Below are 20,877 nucleotides of genomic sequence, written 5' to 3'. Positions count from 1 at the left end.
TTATTTGAAATAAATACACTGTCATAGAAATATTTAATATTATTATATTTAATTTGAGGACGTGGACATATACCAGAAAGTGTTAGGATTGTATTGGATGGTTACAAAATTAGAGGACTTAAGAAAGTATAGATGGACTGTATGAAAGACATGCTTAAGAAGAGAGTGGATTCAGATATGACGGCTCATAGAAATATATGGACGAGCAGCACATACTGTGCCGAACCTCCATAAGAAAAAGGGCATGTTCATGATAACACACCATGTATAATTCTGTTATACATAAAAAAATACGAATTCAGAAATCTAACTTGTATCATAAATGTGAAAGTATAAATGGATGGATGTTTGTTAGAGTTTGCAGCCTAAATTGCTGAATGGATTCGATATAGATATAGCATAGTCTGAAAAAACACAAAGGCTACGTATTGCTTCTGTTTTTTTTTAATCCCAGTTGGATCGAGTCGCTGGCGACAGCCAGTATTAAATAAATAACCTCCCATATCTTATGCCTGGAGAATATGCGTAAAATAGAAATAAAAAAGTGAAGACTTGGTGTACGGGTAACATTATTAACTCTGTCATTAACAGAAGACATTTTCCTTCCAATTCCCACTGTATTCATCGTTTCATGCCCTCCTATTATTTTTGATCGAAAATAGATTGTTAGAATAGAAGTTAACAACGCAATTATGATTGCGGTCTGTCGCCCAATTAACTTGTTTCATTAATTAAAATCGACAGTAATTGACTTATTAAAATGTCGGCGAAAATTATTGAAATTTCATAATAATATTGTTAATAAATTATGTCACCAAAATTGTGGCTTAAAATCTAATTAATTGATTTAATTTATGGTATTTCACGTTTATACTGGCAACTGACACAGAATGTATAACTAAGAAATTGTTGGAAAAATAAATCTGCAAACAACATAAACAAAAAATGTATTCAAGTTGCAAAAAACTTGCGCAAAACTCGACACCCCGTAGTTTTTACAGTACAAAATAATTGTAAAGCAATGTAACCCGAAACAGAAATCGCTGTCCTCGTTTATTACAACATTCGTTTTACATTCTGAGCCCAATTAACTCAGCGTATAGTCAAAATAACCAGAATTTTGTAATCGAGTGTAAAACTACATTACATTCCTCGTCCCTCGGGATACTATGATGAGATTGTTTGCGATAAAACGAACCAGTTTGTATGAACTTAATACAGTTTAATAATTGCTGTGACAAAATTGCGAATCAAAATTATTTTATAATAAAAGTATGTAAACAACTGAAAAGAGCTACACAAAGTTGTGACAATTGAGTATGTTTCTTTTTTAATTGAAAGCAGAGTACCAGGTTTACAATTAGAAATAAATTCAACAAACAAATCTTGAAGCTTTTATAAGTGATTCTATACCATTTGTTTATTATTTTAATCATCGCAATTATTTCTTGAATTAAGAAAGGAGTTCTTAAAGCGAGTTAATTATTTAATATGAGATACTAAAGGTTTTTCATACTTAACGAATCCTAGTACGTATTTTAGCATTGTTAGGTTGTAGAATTTTGTATAAAACTTCGTATATTTAAAGCAGGAGTAAGAGATTTGCAATTTGCAACAAAACCATTTATTGGAAAACGATCGCTATTCGTTTGAATTTTTTGCGCTATTGAGATTAATTTAACGGGATACGGGAGCGACTGTGAAACATTGCGTATAGTTTGCCGCAAACAAAAGCTTGTATATATTTTATCGTATAGAAATTTACATTCGTAAACTGTATAATTGGTTATCCTATACTGCCTTGGTACAAAAAACAATTCGTTCTTCGTTACTCATTGGTAGAGATATAGTAATAATAGCTTTCTTCTACATTATTCTAGCTTTTGTTAAAGAAAAATAAGTAGCCTATGTATTCTTTCAGACTATCCTCTATATGTATGCCAAATTTCATTGAGATCCGTTCAGTAGTTTAGGCTGCAAACTCCAACAAACATCCATCCATGTAAACTTTCACATTTATAACACTAGTATGATATAAACGTAAAAGTTACTATAGATTTTTTTGATTATAATACCTTTGTGCATTCTTCTCCACATTTACTTAAACTATGTCTTTTACATTCATCCGTTAATTACCTTAAAAAGGGGTACAAAGTTATCTATATTAATATAAAGATATGACACGAATGTAACATTATCACGTAATAAAAAAAAAACAATATTAAAAGCATTATAACGCTATTATGATAAGGTTAATAGCATTATGGCTGTGCTTTCTCAGTTAAGCGCAATATAAATGAAAACAAAGGCGGCGCATGACATTGTTAATTAGCGACTGCCTGTGCCGCATACATTAGCCGGAGTAACTCTCAAAGAGGATTTAATATGCCACTTTTCCACGAGGACAATAAAGTGAGACAGAACAGTAAAGATTGCAGTACTGCTGTTGTTTGAATTGACATTTACTGTTATAATTGTAGTACTGTTCTACCCGACTGCTCTATGTGATTGTGCTACCCTCGTGTATGTAAGCAAGGAATACGGTACGCGAAGCGACGAGACGCGACAGATTGTGCAATCTGATCTGCCTGCATAATGTTCCTTTGCTGAAAATAACTAAAACATTATGTTACAGTCGCGTTTTACCGCCTTTTAACTGTTATTTTGCTTTAGTATGTATATATATTTACTTGTTAAGTATATGTCATTTACTGTTGACGATGTTTGTCAAAATCAAATCAATAAAGGTTGTGACTAGAATGATGTTTTCAAAATCCAAATTCTTTCCGATCTTTTCGGTCTGAGATTGTAAAATATAAAACAAAAAGACTAAGAAAATAAGGATTCTTCGCTCGCTTGCACCCTTCTAAAGAATCTTTAATGGAAGAGAAAATAACTTAAGAGATCTTTTATCAATTCAAATTTTCCATGAAATGATATTTCTAGACAATTCTTCGAAGGAAAATGCTCTACTAAAAATTCATTGAATTCCAAAGACATCAGACTGAAGTATTTGGACAACGAAAATAGATTTTTATCATAGCGCAGATTTATTCCGAGATGCTTTCTATAGAAAAGACGAAAGGTTTATTTTATAAAACACTTTCTTCATTCTACAATGTTATTTTTGCTTAATTTCAAAAGAATTTTGTAATGAAAACATTAACTACAATATCTGCTTAAAATGACAGTAGGAAAAGATCTTTCATTTTATTCATTTCATTTACAATTTTTATTAGAACACCAAAGTAACAGACCGATTTGGATATCATACTAATATTATAAATGCGAAAGTTTTAGGATGGGTGTTTGTTAGTGTTTGTAGCCTAAACTACTAAATGAATCTCGATGAAACATGGCATAGAGGATAGCCTAGAAGGACACATAGGCTACTTACTTTTTTTTTTTATTCCATGCGAACAGAGTCGCGCGCGAAAGCTAGTTTATCTATAAATCTTATTATAAGAGCACGGCAGTTACTAGTTTTCCTATATAACAATAATCTAACAAAGATAACAAAACAACATGAAATTGGGAGAGGGTAGTGATGTTGACAGTGGGGATAAGCGAAGCCATTATCCGTTTCTAATTACGTAAACATTGAGACGAGGCGCTTATTGGTGGTTTAATTAAAACAGCTATCCTGCAGCAGACGCGATAATAAAGTTATTCACTAACCTGTTTATTAAATAACAAGATTTAATAGCATTTATTAGACTTAAGATTACCAAAATGTTTACAAAAGTTATTAAATAAATGCAAATTTTAACATCTTAATTAAGGAAATTCACAACAAAACTGTTTGTGAGAAAAAGAAATACAATACTTCAAAGAAATCAAAGTTTTCTGCCTATTAAATATATATCTATATCTATACTATTATAATAAAACGTAAATACGCACTTCTTTGTTGCCTAAGATATCAGTAATTATAGGATATTTTTTAATAAAAATCCCTACACCTACGTAACGCTTTAGGCTATATATTTTCACGCCATTAGGAGGTAAATATTTTGAGATGTCATTTTGACATTTGCAATTGATAATTTAACAAATGTTAACAATGAATTAAAGTTTATATAATTTCTAGTGGATGAAACCGCACGAGAACAGCTAGTAAATTGATAAATTACTGTATTCCCAATTAGTAACGGTTTGTTTTTACATTTATAAAACGGGAATATTTCAATTCTTTTATCTTTAAAGTTTTATTAAAATCTCTCGCGTGAAATGCAATTCTCACTGGCACTTTCATAAAATCCTCTTTCTTCTTAAAGCCAGTGTAAAATATTGCATACGTGATGCTATATGCAGAGTTTTATATTGTCGTATAAGTTCATGCATTTAATGCGTCGATAGACGAGGTCACGTCTAGTCTGAAGTTCTCGAATTATAATACTCAGAAAATACAAAATAGTATAGAGATGACATATAATAATAAACAATGTACTATATGTGTCTTTTTGCTTTAAACAGCTAGGTATTTTTGTAGATTCACTAGCTTTCGCCCGCGACTCTATCAGCGTAAAATTAAAAAAAAACCAAAATTGAGTAGCCTATTCTTCCAGACTATCCTCTACATCTATGCCAAGTTCTATCGACATCCGTTCAGCCGTTTAAGATACAAACTGTAACAAACATCCATCCATCTAAATTTTCACATTTACAATATTACTATTATTTTTACTTTTTATTACTTTTTAAGAAACTGAAATATTTGTGACAGGGTCTACGGTAAATGTTACGGGGTGAAGTGTAACATGTAACACGAAACTCATGTATAGAAATGTAGATGTTACATTCTACCGTAACGTTGGTCAGCACTCACCTTAACGTTAATCGCTTGTTAACCGATTAATTCGGTCAAATACGGTGTACAATATAAATCAATGTCCAACGTAAATCTACGCTTAGCTCGAACCCCATTAGCCGCAAGTTACCACATGATGTATTGCGAACATCCGATACAATATTAGTTAATCCTAATGATTAATTGTCGTTTGATCCATTAAATACAGCATACAACTTACAAAGACGACAATAAACAAATGTTTTATTATTTCACTCTTAAGTATATACATTTCATGAGAGATTTCATTCATTGGCTCCTGGACTAGGTTCCACTGCGCTCCAGGAGCCAATCCCTTTCCCCATTTATGAAAAACAATACGTAAAGGTAATAGAAAAGAAAGAAAAACATTTCAATTAGCTTGTTATAAAAATTGTGACAAAAAAGAAAAACCATTTCGACAACAGTAACAAATACACTCATGCGTCACGAAGGAGTTGAAATCTATAAATAAATTAACTGAGCAATGAATCGTAATTTTTTTTAAAATAGTCTAGATTTTAAATGATGAAAAATCACATATTTTGATGTTTGGAGCGAACAATATAGAAAGGAGAAAACAGAGGTGAATTTAATAACTTAATATTGCAATCTGGAGTAGTACCCAATTAGAAACACAATCCGAATTATATTTTCCATATTTTAGACTAGCTAGATATAACTAGATTAGTTAGATATAACTTTTATTAGGTTACGCTTCTCTTTTGTTTTGTTAAATAAGGTAATCTTTTGTTCTGATTTAATTACCGACCTCACTAAAGTCGATGTAAAAGCGGATACCAAATTTTATAAGATTCTGCTCTCATCATTGAATATACAAAATACAGATTGAACGTAGATTTAGAATAGAATTAAAATAGATTGAAGAAAAAAAGTAAAACTTGGAGACTGCTGTCAGAGTAAGTATTTAAGTATTTCTTATTAGTTTGGGCGTACTCTGGCAAATAGGATATTGAATCTTTATAAATGATATTAAAGTCTGTTTACACTACGATTTTCAATATAAAAACCAAAAACTAAGTTTAACGAAAAACAAAGTGATGTTACATTTAAAAATAATGCCTTATTTGAGTAAAATCGTTGAAAATACACCGAGTAAAATCTTGGAAGGAAAAACTTTCTTTAACAAAGTGTTGGTGGAGATTTTCTTAAATCAATTTAGGAAGTCCGTCCTCGTTAGAAGGGATGCAAACCAATTCGTTCATACTTGTTACCCTCGCAAGGGACCAAATCAAGATAACTTTCTTTGTTATATGAAAAAGTTTTAGTGAAATACGATATTCTAAAGATATATTTATGCTATGCACAATGCTCTTATTATAATTACGTCGTAATCTTAACACTTACTTACAAATTTAAAATAATAGGTTATAAGCAAGGAAAAGACAGGAACATTTAGAGATCATAAACTAAAAGAAACTTTAGGTTACGATATGATTACGCATTAATTCCGCAAAATATAAATTACTAGCTTTTGCCCGCAATTCCGTCCACGCGGAATTAAAAAAGAAACTTGGTAAGTAGCCTATACATTCTTCCGCACTATATTCTACATCTGTGCCAAATTTCACCGAGATCCGTTTCGCAATTTAGAGTACAGACTTACATACATCCATATATTAGTGCATATATTAGTAAGATAAGTTACTTTATAGTTTAGTTTTTAAAACTCTTTAATTCCCTAAAAATGAGTCGTTGTTTTCAAGAGTTTCACCATTATGTATAGCACAAGTTCTTAACTTGTGTTAAATACGATAAGATAGCGTATGTAGATACCGGGAAATATACTGCTCCGTGAGTTCCAAACTTCAACAGTTTTGTAGGTTTATGTTTCACGTTTGAATATTAATTAATAAGTTTTACTAGTTTACTAGCTGTTCCCATGCGGCTTCATCCTCATGAAATTATGAAGATTTTATTTTATTGTTTACATTTGTCAAATTATCAATAGCAAATTTCAAAATGACATGACATGACAAACCATGGCAATCTTGCTTCCTTGATGTTGGCAGCAACTAATGGTCTCTCACATTGAGGTTTTTATCCAAATTATTTACCCCCTAAGTTTAATAGAGTGAAAATATATAGCCTAAAGCGTGGCGTAGGTGTAGGGCTTTTTATTAAAAAAAGAATCATTCAAAAATATGCTGTAATTGCTGACATCTTAGGCAACAAAGAAGTGTGTGTTTACGCTTTATTATGATAGTGTAGATAAGAGTTTGTATTCCAATAAAGAAACCAGGATTATAGCACGAGTATGTTTATAAATACTTAAGTTCAATAAATAACATATTTTATTTCTTAGTAACCGAGTAGCAGTAATGCACTCTAATGCAGAAATTAATTTAGTTTAGTAGCTATTCAAGCTGAATGGGCGAGTCGAGTACTGAAAGCGATACACAAAGGAACATTGCCTCAGGTCGCTTTCAACGTATAAAATACTTCTTTTTTTTTCAAGTGCAATATCCTTAACGTTAGAAAGGACTCTATACTATTTCGATATAGTTTCATAAAAGCGATTCTATACTCTTAATTGCTTTTATTTTGTATTTCAGGTTTAAAATAGCGTAGACTATAATTGCGTTTCGTATCTGGTTAAAATGAAGATTATTGATTTTTAGTTCATTTAAAGTGGTTGCTAAAAACAATGTTTTTGTTTATTTTCAAATTTAGAGAAACCACGAAGTAGAGAAACTGGAAAAGATATAAAAAACGTCCTTTTTTTTGTAAATATTTGTTCACTAAATTGAAAAGGCACATACTATTCCTTAATTGTAAGTCTTTTTAAAAGAAATGAATAAAATATTAGGTCCATGTAAATTAAAGTTTGTATAGTAAATTTAATATCAAAAGTATCACACGGTACGGTAACATGATATGAAGTCTAATCACGGAATAGAGAGAAGACGTTATTGAGGATTTTATGTGATTTTTACGACTCAGTATACGGGAGTAAGGATGCGAATTACCTAAGCTATTTAACAACTTCTAATAACAATCCCTCTATCTCTACAAGATACACGCCCAACTTGATTTGAAGTACACAGACCATAAAATTACATTATACGATAAGAATGAACTTTTTAAAAGGTTTTCTATTTGCCACGCTGCTGCAAATTGAAATGTCATTGTAGAAATAGAATAGCTCAATTCTGTTTGAAGGTAACTGTTAACTTTTTTACTTAAATATTATTTCTGGAAATTTGCTGTGTTATAACATTGTTAACAAAACACTGAAGTTAGAAGATTTTTTTAATTCAAGTAGGATATCTTTGGAGAAGGACTCTTCTCAGTGGGCTTTACATGGCTGAGAAAAAGTAATAGAATATCAACTCTAGTTTAGTAAACGTTGTGACCTCCCCCTATTCCTATTCAGTCTGCGCGGTAGGATTTTGTCCTCCACATAACTCTGTCATCCATCATCTCAGTCATCACTCCCTTCTTGATCATGTCACCTTTCACGCCATCCATCCATCTCTTTTAAGTCTACATCCAGACTAATTACTAAGCTTAAGTAAACACTTTACTTCAATAATTAACAAGACGTACATAGAAGTATGCATTTGATTTTAAATACAAGTAATAAAGTAAATATAAAGTGGTAAAAGGAGATATGTTCCTTGACTGTTTGAATGTGAACAATCCCTTAGATAGAACGCAAACTAGCAAGAACAATCAGCTCTAATGTAGTTTTCAAACAGTGATAAAATATTTAATATTGTTCTTGTTGTTTAGATTGTATGCTGTATTTACAAGTCTTACAACCATTTATAATCTACACTTCTTACTGTTAAATATAACCTTACTAATATTAGAAATACGAAAGTTTAGATGGATAAATGCATGTTTGTCTTAATGTTTGGCATAGATGTAGAGGACAGTTTGAAAGAACACATAGGATACATTTTTTTAAAATTCGAAACGGGTAGAGTCACGGGCTATAGCTAGCAATTTCATTATACCTCATCTCCCTATTTTTTATAAGAGAAGGGGGCGTCGAGCGGCGGGAACACAGAGGTCAACGACGCACATGGACATCCACAATACCACAGGTACTACAGATGTGTTGCCGGCATTTGAGAAAATTGTAGGCTCGCTTCTTAAAGGCTCCTAAATCGTATTGGTTTATGTGTCGGCGTACCGGATTTTGTCCACTTCTAAATTAAAAATTCACTCACCAGCATAAAACTACTAGCTTTCGTCCGCAACTCCGTCCGCGTGGAATTATAAAAAAAAAGTAAGTAGATATTCAAGATTATCCTAGAGGATGAGAAAATGTAGACAACTTTGCCAAATTTCATTGATATTCGTTCAGTTGTTTGAACTACAAACTCTAACAAACAATCATCCACCTATACTTACGAAATTATGATATTAGGTAAAGGTACTGAGGGTTGTATCTTTTGCTTAATTCCTCCATAGCTGGTTTTGGTAACAATGTTTGTATTATACACATACACATAAGTATAAGAGATAGACATAAAGGGAACGATATACGTGTTTATTAAGGTCTGTGAAAGCAATCGAATGTTAATTGCATCATCAAGTGCTCGAGGCCAATAAAAGGCAAGCGTTTGTGTAATTAGGAACGGATAATGGCAACTCATCCCTTGTATCAATGTGCGATATTCTGTTATTCTAGTAAATATTTTCAGCGTAATTGAATTATGTTCAATCGTGTGTGTAACATGGAATGAAGGATTATTTTGTGAAAGGTTTTTTTTATCATACTGATATTAAAAATGCGAAAGTTTTGATGGATGTATGTTAAAGTTGTAGCCTAAACGTCTGAACGGATTTCGATGACATTTTGTACAGATTTAAAGGATAGTCTGGAGGAATACGTATGCTGCTCGCTTTTGTTTATTTTAATTACACGCGACCGGAGTCGCGGGCGAAAGCTAGTGTTTCTATATTTTTCTATTTCACAGTATGTTATAAGTTATGGAATATTATGCGCAGTTTATTTTCGGGTAAATTACTCTCTCACGAACTTAGGGTTGCTATATTATGAAGAATGAATTGTTACATTCTAACCTTCCTGGCGTGAAACGACTCAGCCCCTTTGTTCATATAAATTGCTCCTTTGACCTTTGGAATAACACAGAAAATGAAGATAACCAATGTTATTGATAAATATTGTTTAATCAAAGTCATTTCAATAGTTAAATCGAGTTTGTTTTTGACTAGTTTTTGTTTGCGACTTTATCTGCGCGGAATTAAAAAAAACAAATAGTCATATATATCTAGCATATGTTAGTATAATAGTAATAAAAATGACTCAAGCAACCACTGGTGCTCTATTTTTATATAATGTATTTTATTACATTTTTATATTCTTGTAAAATATATTATATAGAGAATAAGAAATAAAGATATATGGAATAAAAATAACAAAAACACAAATCATCCTTTGATATAGACAAAAACTCATTGATATGATTAAAAGTTCAGTCGTAACTCTGTTTAAATTATTTTCAATGTGTTTTAATTTCAAATTAATTAATGTATTACAAGTAATTACAAATTACATCCAATATCACGTATACAATTTACAAGTTAGCCTCATCATAATTACAACATCCCTCTTCAACGTTCAAAAGTGAACGTAAACCGAAAACTTTTATGAAATTAAAAAGTTTTAATTAAAAACCTGAGCACACTTAACTTACCTTTCATTTTTTAAATAAGGTTACTTAAACATTTTTGGTTCAAACAATGACTAGAATTTTCGGTTTACGGAAAGGTAAATTTACGGAATTTAAAATTGTGTGTTCACTGTATACATATTTTACATGTAAAAGTTTGTCTAGCTAGCAAAGTATTAACGTTGTATTACATTGAAATTTAAAGTTATTAACAAGTTAAGCTAACACTTTTTGTTGTATAGACTTTAGTTTGTACAGACCGCTAATTGAAGACTGGTAGTTCAATTTCAGTTCAATAACTAGATATACAATTTTTACATTATTATTTATGAGTGTGGAGGTAAACCAGTAGACCAAGACAGAGATGGATGGGTTGCGTGAAAGGTGATATGACGTAGAAGGGAGTGGTGATTGAGATGACGAATGATAGAGTTATTTGTAGGACGAAAACCCGGTGCGCCGACTATACGGGATTAGGGTAAAGTATGGATGATGATAGCAGGCGACGACGCAGGACAGACATACTGACGCCCTCTCGTGTCAGAAGCCAAGACCCACTTTGGATCGCTGCGCAAACGCAGTAAGTAAGAGATAATGGCTACTTTTTCATTTTTTTAAGACAGAAAAATTATATTGTTTAAAATACCTTAGTAAAACTTTTATCTCAATCCGTTCAATGTTTCAGTAATGTAAAATAAAAATTATTGTTATTTTTCAATTGATTATTTCCTGTTGTTTAAGAGCGATACTTCAGTTGTGTTTGTTTTCATTCCATTCGTAGTGTATTAACAACAAATATTGTTCCCGCTACGAGAGCTCTACAGTCCGTAGCCCGTAGCAGTCCTCATTACTTAATTAAACTCAAGTATCCAATGATAAATGTACGAGTAACTTCGATAACAAATATGCACATACATTTACTACGTGAAATATTAAAGACATTTTTTTTCATGTGTTTGTCATTTCGAAAATAGTCTCTTTAATAACATAACTAAATCTATACTCTATATTATTATAATTAAGCGTAAACACACACTTCTTTGTTGCCTAAGACGTCAGCAATTACAGCATATTTTTGAATAATTCTTTCTTTAATAAAAAGCCCTACACTTACGTCACGCTTTAGGCTGTATATTTTCACGACGTTAAACTCAGGGGGTAAATATTTTAGATAAAAACCTTAAGGTGGGAAAGAGACCATAAGTTGCTGCCAATATCAAGGAAGCAATTGTCATTTATGCATTTGAATTTTGACATTTCATGCGGATGAAGCCGCACCGGAACAGCTAGTTATTAATAACTAAACAATACTTACCAGTGGGGACATATAGTGAGCTGGTGATGATGATGATGATGATGATGACTTACCGTTTTAATACCTAATAGTTAAAACCAATTTAAACTTAATAATTTAAAATATAAAGAAGCTAACCATTTGTTTTTAAACCTATGTATTCATCTCTATAGTACGCGGCAAAGATTTCATTGTGATAAAATGGTTAATATAGTAAAAAATAACAGAAATACAGCGGGTTTTCAGTGAACGTTTTAAATTTGATACAGCGATATGTTTCGAAAAAGCGCACTGCGGGCATTATCAATGTTGTTTACTTTGCTCTCTATTTACATGACATTGATAAATTGTTAATTCGAAATGCTGACAAAACTCAATTTGTATAATTTGACAATTAATAGAGTAAATAAAAGTGAAAAATCAAGATTATAAATCATATTTCGTTGATGATAATTTATTTTTGAAACGAAAATCATATAAACGTTATGGAATCTATATTAATTTAAGGTTTTTTTTGTAACCAATAAACTCGAAAACTACAAGATTTAAAATGTCTTGTACCATTAGAAAACTACATTATTACTAAGTAAAATAAGCTTCATTTATTACTACAGTTTATTTTAATTCCGCGCGGAAGAAGTCACGAGCAAAAGCTAGTAAATTATACTTTACAACATAATGGATAGATCGAATTCTTTTTACGATTTCAGCGACACATAAAAAAAGAAATTCCGCCGACTTCTTACCCCAATTTAGCTCTCAGAGTTTAATAACTTCCAAAAGTGACAATAAGTACGCCCATTGCTTTCCGGCGGATACGAATTTTTGCCGAGATACCTTTTGTTTCTATCCTTTTGAACTTACATAAAAAGGATGAACGAAGAAAACGTACGTATTTTTTACTGAAGTCGTAATATAAACCGAACTATATCCACTCTATTTAACCTTATTTGTTTCCGTTGTTATCTATACGTCTATACTATTATTATTGAGAGGAAAAATTAGTATTTTTTTACGTGCAAGAAACTCGAAAACTACTGAACCGATTTAAAAAAACTATGTGTTATTAAAAAGCAACATTATTGAGCATTAGGTAATATTTCATTTTACAACATTGAGACAGAGAGATATCATACTAATAGTATAAATGCGAAAGTTTAGATGGCTGGATGGATGGATGTTTGTTAGAGTTTGTAGCCTGCTGAACGGATCTCGATGAAATTTGGTATGTAGAAATTTAGATGTAGAGGATAGTCTAGAAGAACACAGAGGCTACTTACTTTTGTTTTTTTTAATCCACTCGGACGGAGTCGAGGGTGAAAACTAGTAAGCAATAATTTTATACCCAACACTGTTTTATTTTAAAGTTTTTGTCCCGAAAATCAATACATCGTTAACGAATGTCGCACAAAATTGTTTTTACTGTATTTTCAAGTAAACACATATGTTAAATAACTTTAACACGAACTTGTAATAAACAAATACAAGTTTTGCGCGTGAAATGAAAATTCCAGCTAAGATCAATATCAAGAGCGGGTATGAAAGTTCTCTCATAAATTTCCAGACGTGTCTTGGGACGTATTGAAACACTTAGGAGAGCTTAACGATGCATAGAGGGAACTATATTTAAATTCTAAAACATTCTTATTTTAAACTTTAGTATTTAACAAACATTTAAAAAAAAAAAGAAATGACGTACAAGAAACATATTCTGACAACTTGAATTATCGCGACTCGATTGGTCGATTTAAGATCCGATGTTTGCTAAAATCTGAATATTAATCGGAACACAGATATAAAAAATTTAACAACAGTTAGTTTGGTATTTTGACTTTTCAATGTTATTAAGAAAATATAAAATTCAACTACCTTTATTTCCGTTCAGTGAAATAATTTTATATTAACATATTATTATAATAATTAAAATATTAAAGTAGTTGAGGTCATAATTTAATTAATAATTAAATGACCGCGTTGTAAGTTCTCCAAGCTGAGCCACGTTGTTAGGAGCACGTGCACTCTTTATTACAACGTTAGGCGGGTAACGAGCTAGGTTTAAACTAGCCTTTCTAATTATTCTACCGCTTGCATAATTATTTTGAAGAGTTCTCAACTTTTATTACCAACACACTTCTAGTTAATTTATGTATAATCCTAGCGAAATAGTAGACTTAATTCTTCGTCTTCGTGATTCCAGTGAATTGTAAGACTTGGTCTTGTATGTTAGATTACTTTTTCAGCTTGGGTTACACTTTTTTAATCACATTATATTGTAATAAATTTGTAATAAACGTAATTTAGTTTTACAGATTAGTGTCCTTTTTTAATTCGGTTAATTATTAATTAATTGTATTTTGTCTGATAACAATCCGCGAAAAATATGTGATGGAAATATCGAATTTTCTTACCTTAGCTGACAGTGACGGCATTTTTAAGCTATCTGAGCCTCTATCAGCCAGTGGTGGGATAAGCCCTAAACTCATGTTGTTATAGCTCACAGTTAATATTTTGTAACATAATCATGTAATCTCTTGTGCGCAATCTGTGCACATAAATAGCAATTAAATGCTTTAAGAATGCACACAGCAACGCTTTTGGTAAATTAATCTCAAAGCAACGCCGCCGAGGAAATTAAACCTAGAAGCTCAGCTCCACGGACCTTTTTTCTGTCTATTCTCTCGAAAAATGGTGGTGAAATTTAGTTCTGGATTTATGAATAAGCAATTTTAAGTGTTCACTCTTACGTAGAATTGGTGAAGTGTATTTAAACATTTTTGAATTTCGATTGAAGCCAGTTTATACTCAAATTTTATCAGCACTTAAAATTATTTTGAGAAATAAAAATAGTGAAATGTAATAAAATACTTACATTAAAATTTCAACAATTTTTTCGAGGGGTTGGATGATTCCATTTCACGGAACATTAATTGCCGAGTGGAGTTGCCTGTATACAATTAATTGCTTCGTTATTGTCCATTTATTTTTATTAATTCCGCATAAATATGACTGGCGGATATAATTGACGGAGTGAAAAATAATTCTCTGTTTTTAATTATTGTATGATATTTTATAGGAAAGATTTTAAGAGCATAAACAGACGATTGAGCGAGACAGTTGCGAGAGTTTGCTCTGGTGTTAAAACAGGCGCATGAATTAAAAATGCTTAAAATTTTTAGCCGAGTTAATTTTCTAGCAGAAATTCATTGTTAATCAGTGTCATTAATAAAAGCAATTTTCTCACAATAAAACTCAATGTATAAACTATTAACTGCAAGATCAATGGCGAAAGACTTTTATCAAACATAATATTGAATTATTTACTACCTCGTGTTGGTACCAGCTTCGCGCCGCTAACGTAGGAAGCTGAACGGATATCACCCATAATTCTTTGATATAACGATTAGATCAGTGCCTAAGAGTTACTCATGAAAACTTTCGTTCTAAACCTTTTATAAAATTATGAAATTTATTATTCATATTAATATTCATGTGGTTCATTTTTTTTAAGATTAAAATCAAACATATTCCAAGATATGTTTATAACTTTTACGAAAAATTTCGATATTCCATAAGATATATTTTAGTGTTGCGAAGAAGAAGATCATTTTTAGTGAGTAAAAAAGAACATTAAAAATTATACATAAAAGTAAAACTTAAATTAACCGAAATCTAAGTTATACTCAGAATCAAAAATGTCATTCGATATGTCGAAAATCGTGTCAAAATGTCAAAAATCGAACCAAAATGTAAACGTTTTGGTTCGATTTTTGACATTTGACATTTATTTTACGTAGGGCAAGAAAAATTATATTGAAACGTCAATGTCAAATGTCATAATCACGTTTTGTGAGGTGGTATTATTTTGTTTGTTATTTTACTAATTTATTTATATAACACAATGGCCCAAGGAAAACTAAAAGTTAAAAGTAAATTACCATCTGGTGTTAAAGCCAAGAAAAATAAAGGGAAAGCCGTGACAAAACGTAGCAATGCACCAGTCCGGAGTAAAAACAATGCCGTAGAAAAGAATAAGATGAAGGCAAAGGTAACGAAGATGGTGAACGCTGTGGCTGAGAAGCAACTCAGAGCCTTAGCGACTGATACTCCTCAATTATCTGCCGCACAACAAAGAGTGGCGACAGCGCCTACTGCACCTGTGCCAGCAAAATAATCTAAAAATAGACTAAGATAAAAGTTGTACAATATGTCTAATTGTTGAAAGCTACATTGCTTTGATGGTAAGGATATCCTGTGTCATCAATAATAGTAAAAACCAAACTTATTATCACAAATTTGATGTAACTCTTTTGCTTCTAACAATACATTGAATTAAAAGCTACATGATGTAATCAAGTTAGGTATTCTTCCATAAAGGTGTGTTTTGTTTGTTATGATAACAATTTTAAGTATTTAATTCTTCAACAACATTAGTCATTATACTTGGTTTAACAAGATTTTGTAAATTATAATTTCATTATAATCATACTGAAGCTAGAATTTGATGGCTTATCTATACAACATCTTACAATTATTACCTGATTTGGTGGTGAGCCTGCTTTGATGGTATTCGAAGTTAAGAAACATTGCTATATTGTGTACACACCCACTAATACTAAAAGTCAAAACATTGTATATATTGATAATTTTATGTAAATAATAAAATTAAATTGATAAAAATTTGTTTAATTTATGACATACTACCTATTGCCTGCGACTCCATCCTCTTTGAATAAAAAAATCAAAAGCAAGTAGCCGATGTGGTTTTCTAAACTATGTTTTACATTTATACCAAATTTATCAAGATCCTTTCAGTTGTGCAGGTGGCAAACTAATAAACATCCAACAAGCCACCTACACTTTAACATTAATAAGATAAATTAAGATTTAAGAATCTCCACGACATTTTAAAATAAAGATAAAAGATTAAATGGAAAATTACAATTATATTGCTTGCTTAACAAAATCTAATTGATTAGAGATACCAAGTTTTCTAGGAATCAGTGGAAGGTAATGGCATTTTCATTGTGGTTTTTAACTTGACAAGGTTCGAGTTACAGAGATCCCTGTAGTTTTTTCTCCCCATTAAGATATTTAGCTCTATAATGTACTTTATTATAATAATGAATTTTGTCCGAGGTGCTCCATCTAGGTGTCATCACCATCATCATCACCAGCTCACTATACGTCCCCACCGAGGGGCTCGGAGCCTACCCTAAAATGGGGTGACTAGGCCATAGTCAACCACGCTGGCCAATTTTGAATTTCTTCGCCGATATGTGCAGGTTTCATCACGATGTTTTCCTTCACCGTAAGAAGGTGTCAGATTTATTTCAATTATCACTAAATCAATGAAAGACTGAAGTTTACTCACACTTTTAAATCAACCATAGTCACTTTTAGATGCATCAGGTTAACATTTAAGGGTAATGTAATGATTTCTAGGTTACGTCGAAATTACGCTTTTTTTTTTTAATTATTATAACAAATTAAAGACAGATATAAAGTTATGCTTACAAAGTCTTTAGGTAAGATGCAAGATAATCCATATATTTCTTTTTTACTGTCGGTCCTAAAAGTAGTCAATCTTAATACCCTGAGGCGCAGAAGATATTATTGGATGTACTAAGACGAAAATTGTACAAAGAACTTTAAATAATAAATAATACCCAATTGCCATTAATTCTAAAATACGGTTATTTTTTTCAAACATAACGGTATTGTGTTATAACAGAACACGTCGATTGGCGGAACCAATTCAATTACATCATCCATTAAAAATAAGATTCGCTGCGAGTATTTTCAAAATTTTAATTCACACGGTTTTAAAAAATATACCAATAAAAAAATCTAATTCAGTTTATATTTGTCATTTAAAATTACTTAGCTTATTATATTGGTATATCTAAGTAGGTATACCTAACTGTGTGACTTTCCTCTGCCAAAAGATATAAACAGAGACATTTTCACATCCCTATCGTTTTCTTGAATAAGCAGAGACAACAACAATTTACGTGTTTCGGTGGTATAGATATAGATAGAGCTGATGGTCTGCTATTTTTAAAATTAATAAATTAAGTAGAATTATTTCATTAATCAATACAAATTAAAAAGCAATCAACATAAAAGCAATGACAAAACAATGTTAAAAAATAAAACGCGACATTCAACAACGTTAAAATAAACTTGTGGTCAAAATATTACAGTAAATAAAAAGTCCCTTTTGAGTTAACTAAAATTCAGCGTGTTCGGGTCTGGTTTTTATTAAAAATTTATAATACCTGCATATCGTATGTATGTATGTAACATTCAAGGTAATGTCTCACGGTGAGTGAACGGACGCAGATAGTGTTGTCCTACGTCTTATCGATTTTAATGTCGATAATGATTTAAATTGCTCGTGACAAGCTGGTTAAGTAAATGGTCTCTAAATAGTGATGCAAATACATTCCAGAAAAACCCCTACCTTCCATTTTTTAAGGGGGAGCGAAAGAAACTATGTTTTTTTAATGAGTTTTTAGCCATGAATATCCTAGATAAACTTAATATCTGTTGATGTATTTAAGCTTTACATAATATATTGCTGTAAGAGCTAATTGTGTTATGCATAGTTGATTACGGCAATTTGCCTAAGCCCTACATATTAGCCTAATTACACCACGTCATCTTACATCTGACTGACGCGTCTCTAATCAATGCTTAACATCTGTAAAATAATTGTGCTACTATTAAAACAAATATGATAAAACTTGATATAATGAAATGTGAAAATGTGGGTTACATTATTATAAGTAATGCTGATATGACAATCATTAAAAATTCAACATAATTTTATTCGAAAATTTAAGGTAATAAAATCTGTTAGGACCTTAAAAATTATATCTTGGCATTAAAGTAACTTACCGACTTTATTCTATTTGGTCGTATTTTTGATATGACAGAATGGTCGACATCGACATTGGTTATTTACGACAAATGTCTGGAAACGTGACGTCTGTATGTAACTCTTAATTCACTTTATTACGTTTGGGAATAACTATGAATGGTAAATTGTGTTCTATTTACGGAGATAAAGTCAACTTTAGTTCATGCATAAAAATGTCAGCGTCTTTTCATAAATCTTCTATCTTTTCTCTATTTTAAAATAAGCTTTTTTATTGATACCACTTTTACAATGTTATAGTTAATACTATTACTATAAATGATTTTATGTGTATAAGTCTAGGATATAATTCTGCATTTTAAATTAGTTATAGGCTATTTAATTTAGCTGTTAAAACATATTTGAATGGTCGTAATGAGCTCTGTCTTATCCACGCTCTAGGGCATCTACTTAAATGTTGAACATAATATGCAAGGTCGGTAACTAAGCTTTGCCAAGATGTATGTTACGGTTAGGAGGAGCATGTTGTCTAGAGCTCTACTAGTGTAATCTACGGAGATTGCATCGTGCCAACTGTTTTTGGCAATGCCACGTAATTGCTTCAACATTGCAATACGAAACGAATTGTTGTTTGTTAAACAAACAGTTTGTTTCTTGTTGACATATTTAAATCAGTGGAAATTTATAATATAATATTAGTTATAATGTAACTGCTTACATATGTAAGGTCGTCTGCTTCGAACAGGTTTTTCCGTCTGAGAATTTTAATATATCAATAGTCCGGGCCTTTGACCTATCAAAGCTAAAAAGCAACTTGTATTTTATCCTATTCGGTATTAAAAAAAAATATCAAGCGCTTATTTAAACTAGAACTTTTACATCTTGTATGATAGATATTTCAAATACTTATCGATGGGTATGGGTCATCCCTAGTACGACAGGACATGTGGGTATCGGGGGGAACGAAGGGAGGGGAGATGCGCCGATTTCTCCGAATAAGATTAATAAATGCAGGCGGGGCGGGGGACACCGTTCGGCTAATGACACGCCGCTGCAGATATTTTTTATCGCGAATTTAAAACATAAACTGGTTGCGGCGGTAGCTCTGACCGCCTCGCGTCCCGCGCTCCCGTCGCCCGCCGCCCGCCGCCCGGAGCCTGCACTCTGCATAGTTCACCGCTCCTGTATGCGCAGACGCAAACACCTACATATGGACCAGCACATTTTATGAATGAAAACTATATTATAACAGATCAATGATTAAATGATGACAATATAATTGTAAACTGTAAATCAGAGAGAGAAATAGTTCGCATAGAAAAGTGGTTTTTGTTAACTTGTCTTGAAATAAACTAACGGGAAAGATGCACAACCATGAGATTGGAACATGTTTTACTACCGAGTATAAACATGTACAATTATGTCTAAAACGAATTTAAAAACCATACTGCTTTCCAAAAGTACGACGTTATCTCAATGAATTTGCAGTCCGTACGGAATCCGTCTTTAGTTTTTTGCCACATTTTAAAACTGAAAGTAGAGTATGTTAAATCTGTCTGCGTGGTGTAATGTAAACACTGTCATCGGTGACATAGGCACCACGCTGTCTAGCTGCAGCCCTGCCAACATTCCTGTCCACAATCCTTCACTATAATTCCCGTCGCGATCACCACTCAATCAACTTTGCAATTAAATACCGCGCCAGCATACACCTTGTAATGTTTTTCTTGTAATTTTCTGCTACCAGCCAACGTGATTTTATTGTGAGAACGTATTTTAAACCAGTAAGTTAAAGCATGTAGCTTTTTGAAGGTAATAATAACTGTAAATAATTACCGTGGGTTACTACTGTCGAAACAATATGTCATTGTTTCTTTGTTAAATCAAATTAAAACAGTTTTTGTGTAAGCGATTTAACAGTGAAAATCCAACTTAAGAAACATTACAGAATAGTTGGAGTACAGGTAGTAATCTTACTTCTTACTATATAATATTATAAATGCGAAAGTTTAGATGGATGGATGGATAGATGGATGGATGGATGGATGGATGGATGTTTGTTAGCGTTTTAGCCTAAACGGCTGAACGGATCTCTATGATATTTGGCACAGGTTTAGAGCATAGTCTGGAAAAACACATAGGCTACTTTTTATCCCGGGAATAGTTACGGTTCCCGTGGGATTCATTAATTTAGTTTTTAATGTTT

The 20,877-nt window shown here is 31.8% G+C and overlaps 1 protein-coding gene across 1 annotated transcript; it reads left to right on the top strand.

Annotated features, from left to right (window-relative positions):
• Positions 1–15,615: 15,615 nt before the first annotated feature.
• Positions 15,616–15,962, top strand: LOC106112012. Its single transcript, XM_013294240.1, has one exon. The coding sequence runs from the start codon at positions 15,690–15,692 to the stop codon at positions 15,960–15,962; it is 273 nt and encodes a 90-aa protein (XP_013149694.1). The 5' UTR covers positions 15,616–15,689.
• The last annotated feature ends 4,915 nt before the right edge of the window (positions 15,963–20,877 follow it).

This window comes from Papilio polytes, unplaced genomic scaffold (genome assembly GCF_000836215.1).
Source record: "Papilio polytes unplaced genomic scaffold, Ppol_1.0 DF824135.1, whole genome shotgun sequence".
Classification (NCBI taxonomy): domain Eukaryota; kingdom Metazoa; phylum Arthropoda; class Insecta; order Lepidoptera; family Papilionidae; genus Papilio; species Papilio polytes.
This window is presented reverse-complemented; position numbering and strand designations above follow the sequence as displayed.

Bases quoted from the DNA above. Each gene is read 5' to 3' on its own strand.
- LOC106112012 (XM_013294240.1), top strand. From the start codon at position 15,690: ATGGCCCAAGGAAAACTAAAAGTTAAAAGTAAATTACCATCTGGTGTT.